General features: G+C 39.4%; 1 protein-coding gene across 1 annotated transcript in view; it reads right to left on the bottom strand.

Moving 5' to 3' along the window:
* Positions 1 to 15,379, bottom strand: part of cux1b (cut-like homeobox 1b) — a 487,386-nt gene that overhangs the window by 206,658 nt on the left and 265,349 nt on the right. The window contains exons 6-8 of the mRNA XM_048612610.1: positions 11,343 to 11,466; positions 5,940 to 6,016; positions 2,546 to 2,612 (exon numbers count right to left, since the gene is read on the bottom strand). Coding sequence (XP_048468567.1) covers positions 2,546 to 2,612; positions 5,940 to 6,016; positions 11,343 to 11,466 — 268 coding nt within the window. The remainder of the gene's footprint in view (positions 1 to 2,545; positions 2,613 to 5,939; positions 6,017 to 11,342; positions 11,467 to 15,379) is intronic.

The raw sequence follows: 15,379 nt of genomic DNA, 5'->3' as shown, positions 1-15,379 counted from the left end.
AGAAGGTCTAGGCCTGAAACATCAGCCTTCCTGCTCCTCTGATGCTGCTTGGCCTGCTGTGTTCATCCAGCTCTACACCTTGTAATCTATGCTTAAACTCTGTGCTGTGTTTGGGTTCTTAGAGATCGTGTACCCTATGACAAAAGATATAGTAGCAACACACTGGGATTACATTTCTTGTCTACAAAATCTGGTGACACTCCCTGTAACATTGTTGTCCCTAATCTCTTCCTATGAAGATTATACTTCACTTTCAGTCTTAACTCTCAGGCCTAATACAATCAAATATACTTTACACTGTTACTCCCCCACCTTGCTCTCATCCCTATAGTTTCCACATGACCAGTTGTCTCTGCATCTCATACTGTAAGGCTGTATTTCTGACTATTGCCAGGAATTGGCTTTGAATTCATTGTTTTAAGTAAATGGGTCAAAATTGATTTAAACAACCAGAAGTCCTTTCCCCATTGTAGCTGCGAATGTACAAGCAGAATTTCCAAAAAGAGATTTTTCTGCTATTTGAAGCACTTTCATCGTAACTGCCAATAAATGTCATACAGTTACACTTGAAGCTTGTTACTGGGGGATTTGCATTGTTAAACCCTTCTGTTTGAGAATATGTATTTCTGGTGTATTTTGGGATCCCAGCAAAATACAGGGTTGACATTATAGCACTTAGGAAACTATTGCAGGAATGCTTAAGGTCAACACAGCTTTGAAAAAGTTAAAGCAAATTGTTTTTTGAATAACTGTGCATCTAAATGCATTCACTAAATTTACATTTATAGTAAAGTATCAAAAGAAATGAATGCTAACCAAGCATGGTTATTAAATCATTTAAAAAAATCAATTTCTTTCCATATATGAGTAACTAAAATGTGAAGAAAATCACACTGCTTTCAGAATGTGATTAAACTTGACAAAACTGTCTTTTATGTGCTTGAGGAGCTACGTTATAGTTTTACATGAAGGCTTTAGCGTCTCAATGAAACCTAGTATTGAAGTTTATATTCTGACTTCAAGCTCTCGCTTTCCTGGCTTCAGGGAATTCGACGGCTTGAGTGTGCATGGCATGTCCAATCTCTCATCGTGTGTCAGTAAAATCTTCTCACTACTGTTTTTCTTGTGACATAATAGCTGACTGTACTGCCAGCAAATAATTCCAAATGGACTGGAGAAGAACTCTTAATCAGGTAATATTTACTTTGTTTACTATGACTGGTATATTAAACTGCACAAGTTTTACTTCGAAGACTGGTGAGAGGTAGGCACAAATAGGAAAATCCTCTCTTACTTAGGATGTTGCATAAGGAAGTTACTTTACTTAGTGGAAAGCATTTCTTTCCCTTTCATTTTGAGTTCATTGTCATTAAGAATCAATCAAACAGATTAAATCAGGTGATGTCTAAGACAAAGATATAGATCATCAGTAATTACAAATCTTGAAATTGCCTTACAATGTGATGAGATCCCATCCCTTTGTGTATTCCTGACTTCAACGTCAACCCTAATGCTTTCAAGTTCTAGGATCTATCCGCCACTACTAATGTCAAAAATATCCAGTAAACGAACACAAATATTCCACTCTCCAAACCCTTAGATTCCTCTCCACAGTATTACGACAGTAAATCTCAGTTGTTGTTAGAAATCCAGGTACACCTCCTGCCCACTACTGCTAAGCTCCATGCAAATTAACCTACATTCTGCTACATGACTGCAAAGTTTTAAAAAAGGTAAAATGCAGAGTTAAGTGTATAGTTAATTGAACACATACTAAGCATCAAGGTCATTCATTTGTAATTTTCAGAAATACAGATCATGGAATGTGACGACCAAAACACGGGTCGAAAATCCACAATGTTAAATAATTAAAGCAGAATTAATCACCATAAATCAGTGCCTTGATAATAAATAATGTGATAAAGCAGTGCTCTACCCACTCACTGTAGGATCATATAATCACAGAATAGAATCCCTACAGTGTGGAAACGGGCCTTTTGGCCCATCAAGTACACAATGACGCTCCGAAACAGCATCCCACCCAGACCCATCTCCATACCCCTTTTCCCTGTAACCCACTTAATCTGCACAACCCTGAACACCATGGGCAATTTAGCATGGCCAATCCACCTAATCCGCACATCTTTAGACTGTGGGAGGAAACCAGAGCACCTGCCGAAAATCCACGCAGACAGGGGGACTGTGCAAACTGCACACAGACAGTTGCCCGAGGGTGGAATTGAACCCGGGTCCTCGGCGCTGTGAGGCAGCAGTGCTAACTACTGAGCCACCGTGTTGCCCCTTAATGGTGATTAGACTGAGAACAACTGAAGTTCTTTATAGTAATAGAAAAGGCCATGCATTAATTACTTACAGGTCCTGTGTCTTTTTAATAAAAGCATTTTATCTAGTTATCATTAGCCATATCATAGCTCTGTGTCCGAGTCTTTTCATCAATCTCAACCATTTTGAGCATATTGAACAACCGTTTGTAAAAATAATAACTTCCAATTTCTTTGGTTTTAAACGATTTCATTACACTTACTTGGCAGTTGACTCCTCATCGTATTTTGTTTTCAAATCAAATAGTTCAGTTTGAGTTGATTCCAGGGCTGCAAAAGAAAAACAGTTTCAACAAGAGCCAAGAGTGGAACAGTTTAAAGAATATTTTTCAGCGGATCGTGTAGATAAATGCTTAGTAAATCTAGATGTTGTGAGTTCTGAAGAAGGATAACTGGACTCAAAATTTGACTTTTTTTAAAATCCACAAATACTGCTAGACCGTCCTCGGTTCTCCACTAATTTCAGTTTTTGTTTGTTCTAGATCTTCTGAAGTTGTTTGAAGTCACATTTGTCAAGTAGTATAATGAATATTATGGAATGAGCAGTTGATGGAATTTAAGGAGAAGGCTGCCTCAAGGTGCAGGAGTAAGAGGGCCTAAACAAACCAACATAAGAATAAACTTGCATGTTTTCCACAACTTGAAGGAGTAACTCACACTATTTTTAAGTTTGTAAATAGCTAAATAAACAATAAATTGCTTGTAGATATTATGTCATCTGCAAATTTGACTATAGTACATTTGCTTCCTTCCTGTATGTCACTAATATATCTTGTAAGCAGTTGCGGTCTCAGCACTGAACCCCACTGGTCACAGGTTGCCAACCTGATAAGAAACCCTCATCACCACTCATTGTTTCCTGCCCATGAGCCAATTCCCTATCCACACCAATGTACTACCTCCAATACAGTGAGTTCTTATCCTATGACAACCTTTTGTGAGATAGCCTTGTTGAACGCCTTCTGGAAGTCCAAATTTAACACATCTACTTGTTTGCCTCTATCCACTCTGGTTGAGACTTCCTTAAAAATTCAAATAAGTTAATCAGAGACGAAATCCTTTTCATGAAGCCATGCTATGCTTGTTGGGGTTATGATTTTCAATAGGGGTATAACATTGGCAGTTTTCCAATCCTCTGGTACTTCTCTAGAATCCAAGGATTTTTGGAAAATTAAACCAATGCATCCTTTATCTCTGTGGCTACCTCTTTTAGGATCCTAAGATGCAAGCCATCATAGAATCCCTAACATGGAAGCAAGCAACCCACTGAGTTTACACTGACTCTCCAAAGAATATCCCACCCAGATTCACCCTCTCATCCTATCCCTGAAACCCTGCATTTCCCATGGCTAACCCACCTAGCATGGACATCCCTGGACACTGTGGGAAATTTAGCCAGGCCAATCCACCTAACTGCACATCTTTGGACTGTTGGAGGAAACCGGAGCATCCAGAGGAAACCCATGCTGACATGCAGAGAATCTGCAAACTCTACACAAACAGTTGCCCGAGGGTGGAATCAAACACGAGTCCCTAGCGCGGTGATGCAACAGTGCTAATCCACTGAGCCACCGTGTTGCCAGGGGACTGATCTGCCTTTAAACCCGTTAGTTTGTTTAATACTATTTCTCTTGTGATGGTACTTAATTCCTCTCCTGTATTCTTTAGTATTAATGGGATATTTGAAGTATCTTCCACTGGAAAGACTGATGCAAAATATCTGTTTAATTCCTTTGTCAGTTCATTGTTCCCCACAACTATCTCCCCAGATTCATTTTCTAAGGAGTCTATTTCACTATGACCTCTCTTTTTTGTATACTTGAAGAAGCTCCTCACTAGTTTGCTCTCATGGTTTATTTTCTTTGTCTTAATTATCTTTTTAGCCCTCCTTCCCCAAGATTCTGAATTTATCCCAGTCTTCAGGGCTATCACTGGACTTTTGTTATATGCTTTTTCTTTCAACTTCATACTCTCCTTAACTTCCTTGGTTAGCAATGGTTGGATTATCCCTCTTATAGGATCTTTCCTCCTTAGTGAGACATACTTTTGCAGAGAGTCATAAATTACCTCCTTAAATGTCACTGCTTGGTTATTGTCATTCTTGCTAATCTATCCACCCAGTTCATTTTAGCTAACTCTACCTCATTTCTTTGCAATTCCCCTTATTTGAGTTAAGCACGGTGTTTCCAACTGACTTACTCATAAACTGAATATTAAATTCCATCATCTTACGATCAGTACTTTCTAGGGGATATTTTGCTCTGAGTTAGCATATTTAGCATATGTTTTAGAAGACACATTTCAAAGGCCTCTATTTTCAAAGGCTGACAGGAAAGAACGCAAGTTTTGCTGGATTTTTCTTGATCCAATGTTGAGTTTTCTTGTTGTTAGCATGTCTTTCATCTTCACAAAATTACTTTTGGCTACTGCTTTCCTTCTTCTAACTTCCGATTCACATTTGTCATCTTCGCTTATCATCTGTCCAGAATAGACAAATCTATTTGTTTCAGTGTGTGTTTATCCATTTCAATCTACACTCTAGTTTCTTTTGATGTATTCCTTCAAACAACCATGGTTTTTGTCTTTTTGGTGTTCATGTTCAATCTGTATTCTAAACCTTTAAATTTTACTTGATCTATGCACTATAATCATCAAATTATACAACGTTTCTTTTAATTTCATATTGTCTTTAACTCCCTTACTTAGCCAAAGACGAAGCAAAGTCTTTCTTTCTCACTAGGATAAATCATTGCTTTAAATTATTAAATACCTCCTTAAAAGCACGCCACTGCACGTCCACTGTGTTATCTTTTAAGCCAGTTTCCCAGTTCAGTTCAGCTATCTGTGCCTTCATGCTGTTGCAGTTACATTTATTTAGATTTAAAACACCAGTTTTAGAATCAAACTTCTCTCTTCAAACTGAATGTGAAATTCTACCATATTATGATCACTGTTGCCTAGATGTTCCTTTCCTATTCAAAATATCAGGAACAGAATATCAATGGTGGCAGAAGCATCATATACAGAGTACCAGAGACCCATATTCACTTATCCTCAGAGACATTCTGGATTGGGTACAAGTTGTTCTTGAAGAATAACATCCTTAATATATAGCAGCAAATCCATAACAAGGCAATAAATGTGTGAGCAAATCAATACGCTATTGAAATGATGTGCAAAATGAAGTTCCTAGTGCAAGCTTGTGGATATACCTACACCAAATGGATGCAGTTCAAGAAGACAACAGACCACCACCTTCTTGACAGCAATTAGGGATGGGCAAGAAATGCTAGCACACACCATCGAAGTCCATATCCATGAATGCTTTTTAACAAGTTGTATAAAATAACTATTTTGCCCAGTTATATTTTACTGCACTTTCCAATTGTTCATTCTACTAGAAATTGTAGCATGTTGTTGTTAATACTCTTAATCTTTTACGTTTTGTAAATAATTTATATATCTATGTGAAAACATTTTAATATATTCAACACTTCGCTGTACTGTTCTGTTTTATGTTAATTTGGAATGTGCATATACCACGCAAACAGTCAGACACATGCAGTCCTGACCACAGGATCAAAATCGTTCTCCTACCTGTCTGTAAAACTTGAACTTTGTGATCAGCCTCCTCAAATTTGGAGGCCAAGGATGTTTGAGTCTCTTGTAATTTCCTGCAAGATAAATGAAATATTAAGAGAATGGTCAAAAAAGTCCAGAATTGATGCAACTTCAATAAGCAAACACATCTTGTATACAAGCACGGCTATGGCTTCATTGAGACCTTCCACATTATTATTTTAATTTATCCTCTAAGATCCTTCATAGTTTCATGTATCATAGGATAAACATTTTCATTTTGTTTTGCTTTTTAACCACCTTTGACAATAATTGCACTTCAAAGCCATTATAGCTGAAATTATTTCCACCTTCTTTTAACTTCACTGTTCAAAATTCCATTACAAAAGTATTGATACTGTAATCAAAAATAAAATTGTAAGCACATAACAGAATGACATAACCAGCAGTGAAAGACATCAGTACTGTAATCCAGCAGGTCATTGAGGAACCAGGAATAAATACTCTGCACTGGTCTTCACAGTAAAAGGCACTAATAGCGTTCCAAAATTGCTAAATAATCAAGGGGCAAAAGGAGGACAGGAAATAAATACAATAACTATCACTAGAGAAAAAGTGCTAGGGAATTTTTCTTTTTTTATTCATTCACAGGATGAGGGCATTGCTGGCTAGGCCAGCACTTACTGCCCAGACGGCAGTTTGGAGTCAACCACATTGCTCTGGGTCTGGAATCACATGTAGGCCAGACCAAGTAAGGATGGCAGTTTCCTTCCGTAAAGGACATCACTGAACCAGATGGGCTTTTCCAACAATCGACTAATAGAGCTAAAAAGACTGATAAGTGCCCTTATGAAATGCAGTGTGCATGACATAGCTACAGAGGTAGTAGCTGCATTGGTAGTAATCTAAGATTCTTTAGATTCTGGAAAACACAGAAACATAGAAAAAAAAGGAGCAGGAATAAGCCATTTGGCCCTTTGAGCCTGCTTCGCCATTCAATAGGATCACGGCTGATCATCAAACTCAAAACACTGTTCCCATTTTCTCCCTGTGCCTTTTGATTCCTTTTAGCACTAAGAACCATATATAACTCCTTCTTGAAAACATTTGACCTCAACTGTTTTGTATGGCCGAGAATTCCACAGGCTCACCATTCTCTGGGTGTATAAAATTTTTCATCTCAGTCCTAAATGGTCTACCCCATATCCTTAGACTGTGATCCCTGGTTCTGGACCTCCCAGTCATCGGGAACACCCTTCCCTGCATTTACCATGTCTAGTCATGTTAGAACTTTATAGATTTCGGTGAGACTTCCCCCCCATGCCATTCCTCTAACTCCAGTGAACATTGTCCTAACCGATTCAGTCCCTCGTCATATGCCAGTACCGTCATCCCTGGAATCAGTCTGGTAAACCTTCGCAGCACTCCTTCCATTGCCAGAAAATTCCTCCCCAGATAAGTAAATCAAAACTGCGTAGAATACTCAAGATGTGATCTCACTAACGCCCCGTACAATGGCAGCAAGACATCCCGGTTTCTGTACTTGTATCCTCCCACTATGAAGGCCGAAAAAACATTTGCCTTGTTTACCGCTTGTCAAATCTGCATACTTAATTTCAGCGACTGGTGTGGAAGGACACACGCCTTGTTGCACCTCCCACTTTCTTGATCTATCACCATTCAGATAATAATCCACCTTTCTGTTTTTGTGACCAAAGTGGATAACCTCACTTCATCTTCCATGCATTTGTCAACTCACTCAACTTATCCAAATCACACTGAAGCATCTCCATATCCATCTCACAGCTCACGCTCCCACCTAGCTTTTTGTCATCTGCAAAAGCGGAGATATTACATTTGGTTCCCTCATCTAACCATTAATGTATGTTGTGAACAGCTGGGACCCAAGGACTGGTCTCTGTAGTATCCCACTATCTGCCACTCGGGAAAAGAGGTGTTTATTGTTATGCTCTGTTTCCTGTCTGCCGACCAGTTCTGTATTCATGTCAGTACACTACTCCCAATCCAATGTGCTTAAAATTTACATGCTAATCTCTTTTGTAGGACCTTATTGAAAGTCTTCTGAAAACCCAACTAAACCACATCCACTGGCATGTCCTCAACTCTGCTAGTTACATCCTTGAGAAATTCCAGTAGATGTGTCAAACAGCACGTGATGGCTCATTGGGATTTTAACCTGAGACCTGCCAAATCTGCTTTTACTAGACACTCTGAGGAGACAATTATACGTCTAGAATAACCAGAAATGTCCCAGAGAATTGGTGCAGTTATACAGGGCCTTAGTGAGGCCACACCTCGAGTATTGTGTGCAGTTTTGGTCTCCTGGTGTGAGGAAGAACATTTTTGCTACTGAGAGAGTTCAGCGAATGCTCACCAGACTGACTCCCGGGATGATAGGACTGACATATGAAGAAAGGCTGCATCCACTGAGCTTGTACTCACTCGAATTTAAAAGAATGAGGGGGGGAAATCGCATAGAAACATATAAAATCCTGATGGGACTGAACAGGCTAGATGCAGGAAGAATGTTCCCGATGTTGGGGAAGTGCAGAACTAGGGGTCACAATCTAAGAATAAGGGGTTAGCCATTCTGGACTGAGAGGAGGAAGAATTTCTTCACTCAGACAGGTGTGAACCTATGGAATTCTTTACTTCAGAAAGCTGAGGAGGCCAGTTTGTTAGATATATTCAAGACAGAGCTGGACTTGGTCCTTGCAGCTAAAGGGATCAAGGGGTTTGGAGAGTTAGTAGGAGTTGGATTCTGAAATTGTACGATCAGCCATGATCATATTGAATGGTGGTGCAGGCTCGAAGGGCTGAATGACCTAATCCTGTGCTATTTTCTACGTTTCTAAAACTGCTAATGTAATACCTTTATTTTAATTGGGAAGAAGGCAAAAAGAAAGGTAACCATAGGCCAGTTAGCTTAACGTCTGTTATTGGGAAAATGTTAGAGCGTATTATGAAAGATGTAATAGCACAGCATTTAGAAATGCCTAGAATGATAAGCAGAGTCAGCATGGCTTCACCAGGGGGAAATCACGCATGAAAAATTGATGAAAATACTCAGAGGAAATAACAAGCAGAAGAGATATGAAGGTAGTAGTAGATGTAACATATTTGGATTTTCAGAAGACATTTCATAAAAACGTATGATTCCTTAATCAATATGGGAATCAAGGGTTTTGGCCAAAAGCAGGAAAATGGAGTTGATGATTTTTAGATCAGTCATGATCTCACTGCGTGTTGTAATAGACTTTATGAGCTGAATAGCGTGCTTCTGCTCCCACGCCTTAAGGTGCTAAAGATGCTGCATTGTTCCTATAAATTTGTTCCTTTACAACAAACAGGAGGATAAAGCCTCTTAAAACATTCTGGCAGGATTATCTCCATATATAAAGACTGCAGAGCATTTCACCTCACAACTGCTGTTTTCCCTTTTACACTTGACAAAGAATTACTCCCGACTTTCAAAACAAATCCAGACCCAACAGAGGTGCCATGGAGCACAAATTGCACAGAAGAACAAATACTACTGGGACTAAAGGTCAACTGTTTTCTGAAAGAAAGAATTATACTATTTTAAGTATATTATTTTACTCTTTCCATTCTTTAATTCATTGTGCTTTTGAATATTAGTAAGGAGTATTTTGAAGTTAAAACTACATCTATACTTTTCTAAATACTAGTTGGGAGTGAACCAAAGTTTTACGCTGCAATAGTATTTCCCTCCTATTGGAGCAGCAGGCTGTGATTTCTGCTGCACAATCGAAAAGTCACAATAGAAGGCAGTTCATGTAAATCTTCCTGATTTTCACATCCCAGTTTTTAAGTAAAGAAAATAACGCCAAGATAAAAGAGGCAAAATCAAACACTGTACAGCACTTAATTATCACAACAGATATAAACACACAACTGCAAGCCAGACAAAACAAAGACTCCAACGCTTTATGTAAAAGTAGCTGTACCGTTTCAACTCCATTGCCAACTAAATCTAGAAACTATTATTTTGTGTTGTGGGATGCCCTGAAACTACAGCTGGGATGTGGAGATTTGGGTACAGAGTAATTGATGTAGCTGTGGGCCTAACCAAGGGCATGACAGCAACAGTTGCCCCAAATTTATGGAAACTTTTACTATGGTAACACCTAAAGCTGCAGAAAGGAATGGTGAAGCCTATTTACTGATTTTTTTTTGGCAAGTAAAGTAAATGGTCACACGCAATACAATGAGAACCAAATACGCAAGCAGCCTATTGCATAATTCTCACAGAACAATTATTGGTAATGTCCAGCTGCAGCACCAGTGAACAAAACAGCCTAAAATAAACTGAGAAGAACTGCTAGAAGGACTAAATTCAAGAATACATTTATTTCAATGGACGTATGAATAGTATACTGACATTAGTCCTTACTTTCAAACTACTCTATGATAGCAATATATCATTGAGTACAATGTGTGCCCTTCACAAAGTCCTCATTTACTGAATTCTAACCGATGGAATTGGCTGATGAACATGTCCCTAATGTTTGATAACCTTAGTCTGGGGGAGGAATGTGAAATCATAGATTTTCCCCTACTGTCTTTGGATGGGGATATCACTGACATTCAATACTACACATCAGCACCAAGAGCTAATGTTATTCGAGTAGCAAACATTAAGGAAATTAAATCTGGTCACACAATCCACATCCCTTATGTTTTTTTAGTACATCATAGAGTGATGTGTTAATACAGTATTCTTACATCAAACAAATGATGCTGTCTTCAGAACAAAATCATCAGCCTCTTTGACAAGCAACATAAGAACAAATGTAATCACAAAAGCAAGTTGAGTTACAAGTCTGGCTGCAACAATATTCTGACAGTATGTTCGATTATGGTGATTATTTGGCAACCACATTCAACTCCAGAATCAAGTCTGATTAAATATTTCTCAGAACTACCTTTACAGCTGCAGCATCCACATGCAGACATGTTTCATCAGTTTTTTAACTAAACCATTCAGTGACACGTTACACATAGTGTGAGGTGCATCACGTACATATTATGGAGTAAAAACAGATAGCCCTACTTCAGCCAGTCAATGGTCACAAAAATATGAAAATAATTGGGGAAACAGCTTTTTCATCTGATGAATTCCTGAACCAGAAACTGGAAATGCCTGCTTACAACAGAATAAACTTTTTAAAAAAAATTGTGCAAAAAATGAAACGTAAAAGGAGATAACAAGAGGAGCAGGAAGGCTGACGTTTCGGGCCTAGACCCTTCTTCCTGCTCCTCTGATGCTGCTTGGCCTGCTGTGTTCATCCAGCTCTACACCTTGTTATCTCAGGTTCTCCAGCATCTGCAGTTCCTACTGTCAAATGTAAAAGGAGGCACCTTTTACAATTCACTCACCTTTCTTTTTCCGTGAAGTCATTCTGTAATTTCTGCTCTTTTTCAAGTGCAAGGCTTTCTGCTCTGCTGCTCAAGGTCTGCTCGTACTCTTTGATTTTTTCTTTAAGTGCTTTTATTGTAACCTCTGTAAAACAACAAGAGTTTACACAGCTATTGTGCAGTTCTACATGAAGAGCTTTCCTGCACTCTGAAACCGTGCCATGATTTAAACTGTAACTTTACAAACCTGACATATAATCAATTGATACTAGTCTCTTTGGAGTTCCATTATTCCTTAAATGTTAAATTGAACTTCAAATGCTTAGGTTGTGAAGGATCAATAGAGTTTACTTTAGAGAATACTCTAGGCCCTCTGAAATGACTCAGAAAATCAATGTCAAAATATTATATCACTTTATTGACTAGACTCAAATTAGCTTCTGTTCATCAAAGATCGCAAAAGCCATTTATAACTTTAGGCCTAGGAAGCCAATCAAAATAGTCAATGACAAAAGTATCACAAAATAGTTACAAGTCCTGAAGAAGGCCATTCAGCTGATAAGTCTGGAACAGCTCTCCACGAGAGAAATTCAGCTAATCCCATTCCCCAGCCTTCCTCTATAACTCTACACGTTTTATTTTCAGGTCATCATAGAATTCTCGCTCGAAAGAAACAAGTGAATCGATGTTTGTCATGCTTTCCGGCAGTGCATTCAAGATACTAATCACTCATTGCAAGAACAAGTCTTCTCATGGTACCATTGGTTCTTTTGCCATTCAATTTGAATCAGTGTCATCTGGTTCTAAAACCTTTCAGCAATGGGGACAGTTTTTTCCTAAGTACAAAAAACAAAGAATAATACAGCACAGGAACAGGCCCTTTTGGCCCTCCAAAACTGCGCCAACACATTTTGCCCTTCCACACTAAAACTGTCTTCACTTACAAGATCTGCATCACTCTATTCCCTTCCTATTGATATATTTGTTCAGGTGCTTCTTGAATGCTGCTGTTGTGTCTGCTTCCACCGCCTCCTCTGGCAGCATGTTCCAGGCACTTTGTGTAAAAAAAAACTTGCCTCGCACATCTCTTTTAAACTGCATTGACCCTCCCCAACCCCATTGTAACTGACCCCTCCACCCTGGGAAAAAGCCTCATACTTTCTACTCTATCCATGCCATTCACAATTTTATAAACTTCTATCAGGTCACCCCTCAACTCCTATGTTCCAATGAAAACAAACTCAGTCTATCCAACCTTTCTTCATAACTAAAATCCCCCTTACCATGTAACATACTGATAAACCTTTTCTGTACCCTCTTCAAAGCATCCACATCCTTCTGGTAGTGTGATGACCAGAACTGTACGCCATATTCCAAGTATGGCCTAACTAAAGTACTATAAAGCTACAGCATAACTTGCCTATTCTTATACTCAATGCCCTCTTCAATGAAGACAAGCATGCCGTAGGCCTTTTTTTTAAACTACCTTCTCTACCTGTGTTGCCACCTTCAGTGATCAGTGGACCTGAACACCCAGATCCTTCTGCATATCAATACTCCTCAGAGTTCTGCCTTTCATTGTATAACTTCCGCTTGTACTTGATATTCCAAAATGCATCACCTCACATGTGTCTGGATTTGTCTGCCATTTTTCTGCCCATGCCTCCAACTGATCTACATCCTGTTGCATCCTCTGACAGTCGTCCTCACTGTCCGCAACTCCACCAATCTTTGCATCTCCTGCAAACTTACTAATGAGAACAGCCATGTTTTTGTCCAAATCATTTATGTAAACCACAAACAACAGAGATCCCATCACTGATCAATGTGGAACACAACTAGTCACAACCCTCCATACCGAAAAGCATCCTTCCACTGCTACCCACTGTGTCCTATGACTAAGCCAGTTCTGTATCCATCTTGTCCCTGATACCACGTGACTTCACCTTTTGCAACAGTCTGCCATGAGGGACCTTGTCAAAGGCTTAATTACAGTCCATGTGGACAACATCAACTGCTTTTGCTTCATCAATCATCTTTGCCACCTCCTCAAAAAACTCGATCAAGTGAGTTAGGTACAACCTCCCCCGCACAAACCATGCTATTGCTAATAAGTTCATTTGCTTCTAAATGCGTACAGATCTTACCCCTGACAATCTTCCAATAATTTCCCTGTCACTGACGTGAGGCTCACAAACCTATAATTTCCTGGATTATTCTTGCTACCCTTCTTAAACAATGGGACAACATTGGCTACTCTCCAGTCCTCTAGGAACTCATCTGTGGCCAAAGAGGATACAAAGATGTCTTACCTCCCTCAATATTCTGGGACTGATCCCATTAGGACACAAGGGCTTATCTATCTTAATACTTTTTAAGACGCACGACACCTCTTCCTTTTTAATAGCAACTTGGCTTAGAAATTCAACACTCCCTTCCCTGAGATCATCCTCCATTAATTCCTTCTCTTTGGTGAATACCAGCATAAAGTATTAGTTTAGGACCTCACCCACCTCTTCTGGCTCCACACATAAGACAAAGGAGGGAATCTGAGTGGGCCAATCTTCTCCATAGCTACCTCCTTGCTTTTTATGTACATATAAAAAGCTTGAAATTCTCCTCAGTCTTGTGTGCTAATGACTTTTCATGAATCCTTTCAGCCCTTCTAATTCCTTATTTGAGTTCTTTCCTATTTATATACTTCAAGGACTTCGTCAGTTCCCATCCTCCAAGATCTTACGTATGCTTCCTTTTTCTTTTTGACCAAGGCCTTAACATCCCTGGTCATCCGAGGTTCATGTAACTTCCCATACATATCCTTCATTCTCGCAGGATCAAGTGCCATTTGAAATACTCCCACATGTCCCATGTGGATTTACCCTCAAACAGCTGCCTTCAATCAAAATTCTCCAGTTCCTGCCTAATATTGTTGTAGTTCACCTTCACCCAGTTTAACACCTTCACCTGAAGACTGCTGTTATCCCTATCCATGAGTATCTTACAACTCACAGTATTGCAGTCACTACTCCTGAAAAGTTCCCCACTAAAAATTCACTCACCTGCACGGGCTCATTTCCCAAACCCAGGTCCAGTGTAACCACTTCCCTCATTGGACTGTTTACATACTGTGTTAAGAAACCCTCCTGAATTGTCCTTACAAATTCTACCCGATCCAAGCCCCTAGCACGAAGTGAGTCCCAGTCAATGTAGGGGGAAGTTAAAATCACCCACAACAAGAACCCTGCTGTTTTTCCATCTTTCCAAAATCTGACCATATATTCTCTCCCCTATTTCCTGCTAGCTGTTGGGAGGCCTGTAGTATACCCCCATCATTGTGATTTCATCTTTCCTATTCCTGAAATCTACCTATATTGCCTCGCCTCACGAGTCCTCTGATGTACTTGTTGACTTCCTTATTTTCCCTTCACTTGAACATGTTGAATGCTTGTAATGATACTTTTTCACACCCCTTCCACTTTTCACAAATTTTCAGTCTTGAACAATCAGCTAAGTCTCAGGTAGCAGCACTTGCCAAAATCATAAGTTTGGGCCCAATCTAAGGGCAGAGTTGTGATCATGATGCAATGTTCCCATTAGCGGAAGAAGTAGGCACTACTTCCGCTCTCGCATTTTGCCAGTTCCTGCACGATTATAACAAAAACTTTAAAATGCAAGGGAATCCAGTGTGATCACATGGTAGGGGAAGCTTCTTTGGTGAAATGCATTATCAGCCGACAATGCAATGGGTATGGTTATAAAAGAGTCACAGAGATCAGCACAGAAAAAGATCCTTCAGCCCATTGTATCTGCACTGATCAGAAACAACCACCGAACTATCCTAGTCCCATTCTATAGCCCTTGCCATGGCAATGCAAGTGCACATCAAATACTTCTTAAATACTATGGGGGTTTCTGCCTCTACCACACTTACAGGCAGAGTGTTCCAGAATCCCACCACCATCTGGATGAAAAGTTTCTTCCTCACATCTCTGAAACCTCTGCCCCTTGTCTTTAATCCATGGACACTGGCCACTGATCAATGGAAAAGTTTTTTCTTA

The sequence above is a fragment of the Rhincodon typus genome, chromosome 26 (assembly GCF_021869965.1).
Source record: "Rhincodon typus isolate 14 chromosome 26, sRhiTyp1.1, whole genome shotgun sequence".
NCBI lineage: Eukaryota > Metazoa > Chordata > Chondrichthyes > Orectolobiformes > Rhincodontidae > Rhincodon > Rhincodon typus.
Note: the sequence above shows the minus strand (reverse complement) of the source record. Positions and strands in the feature narration are given on the sequence as shown.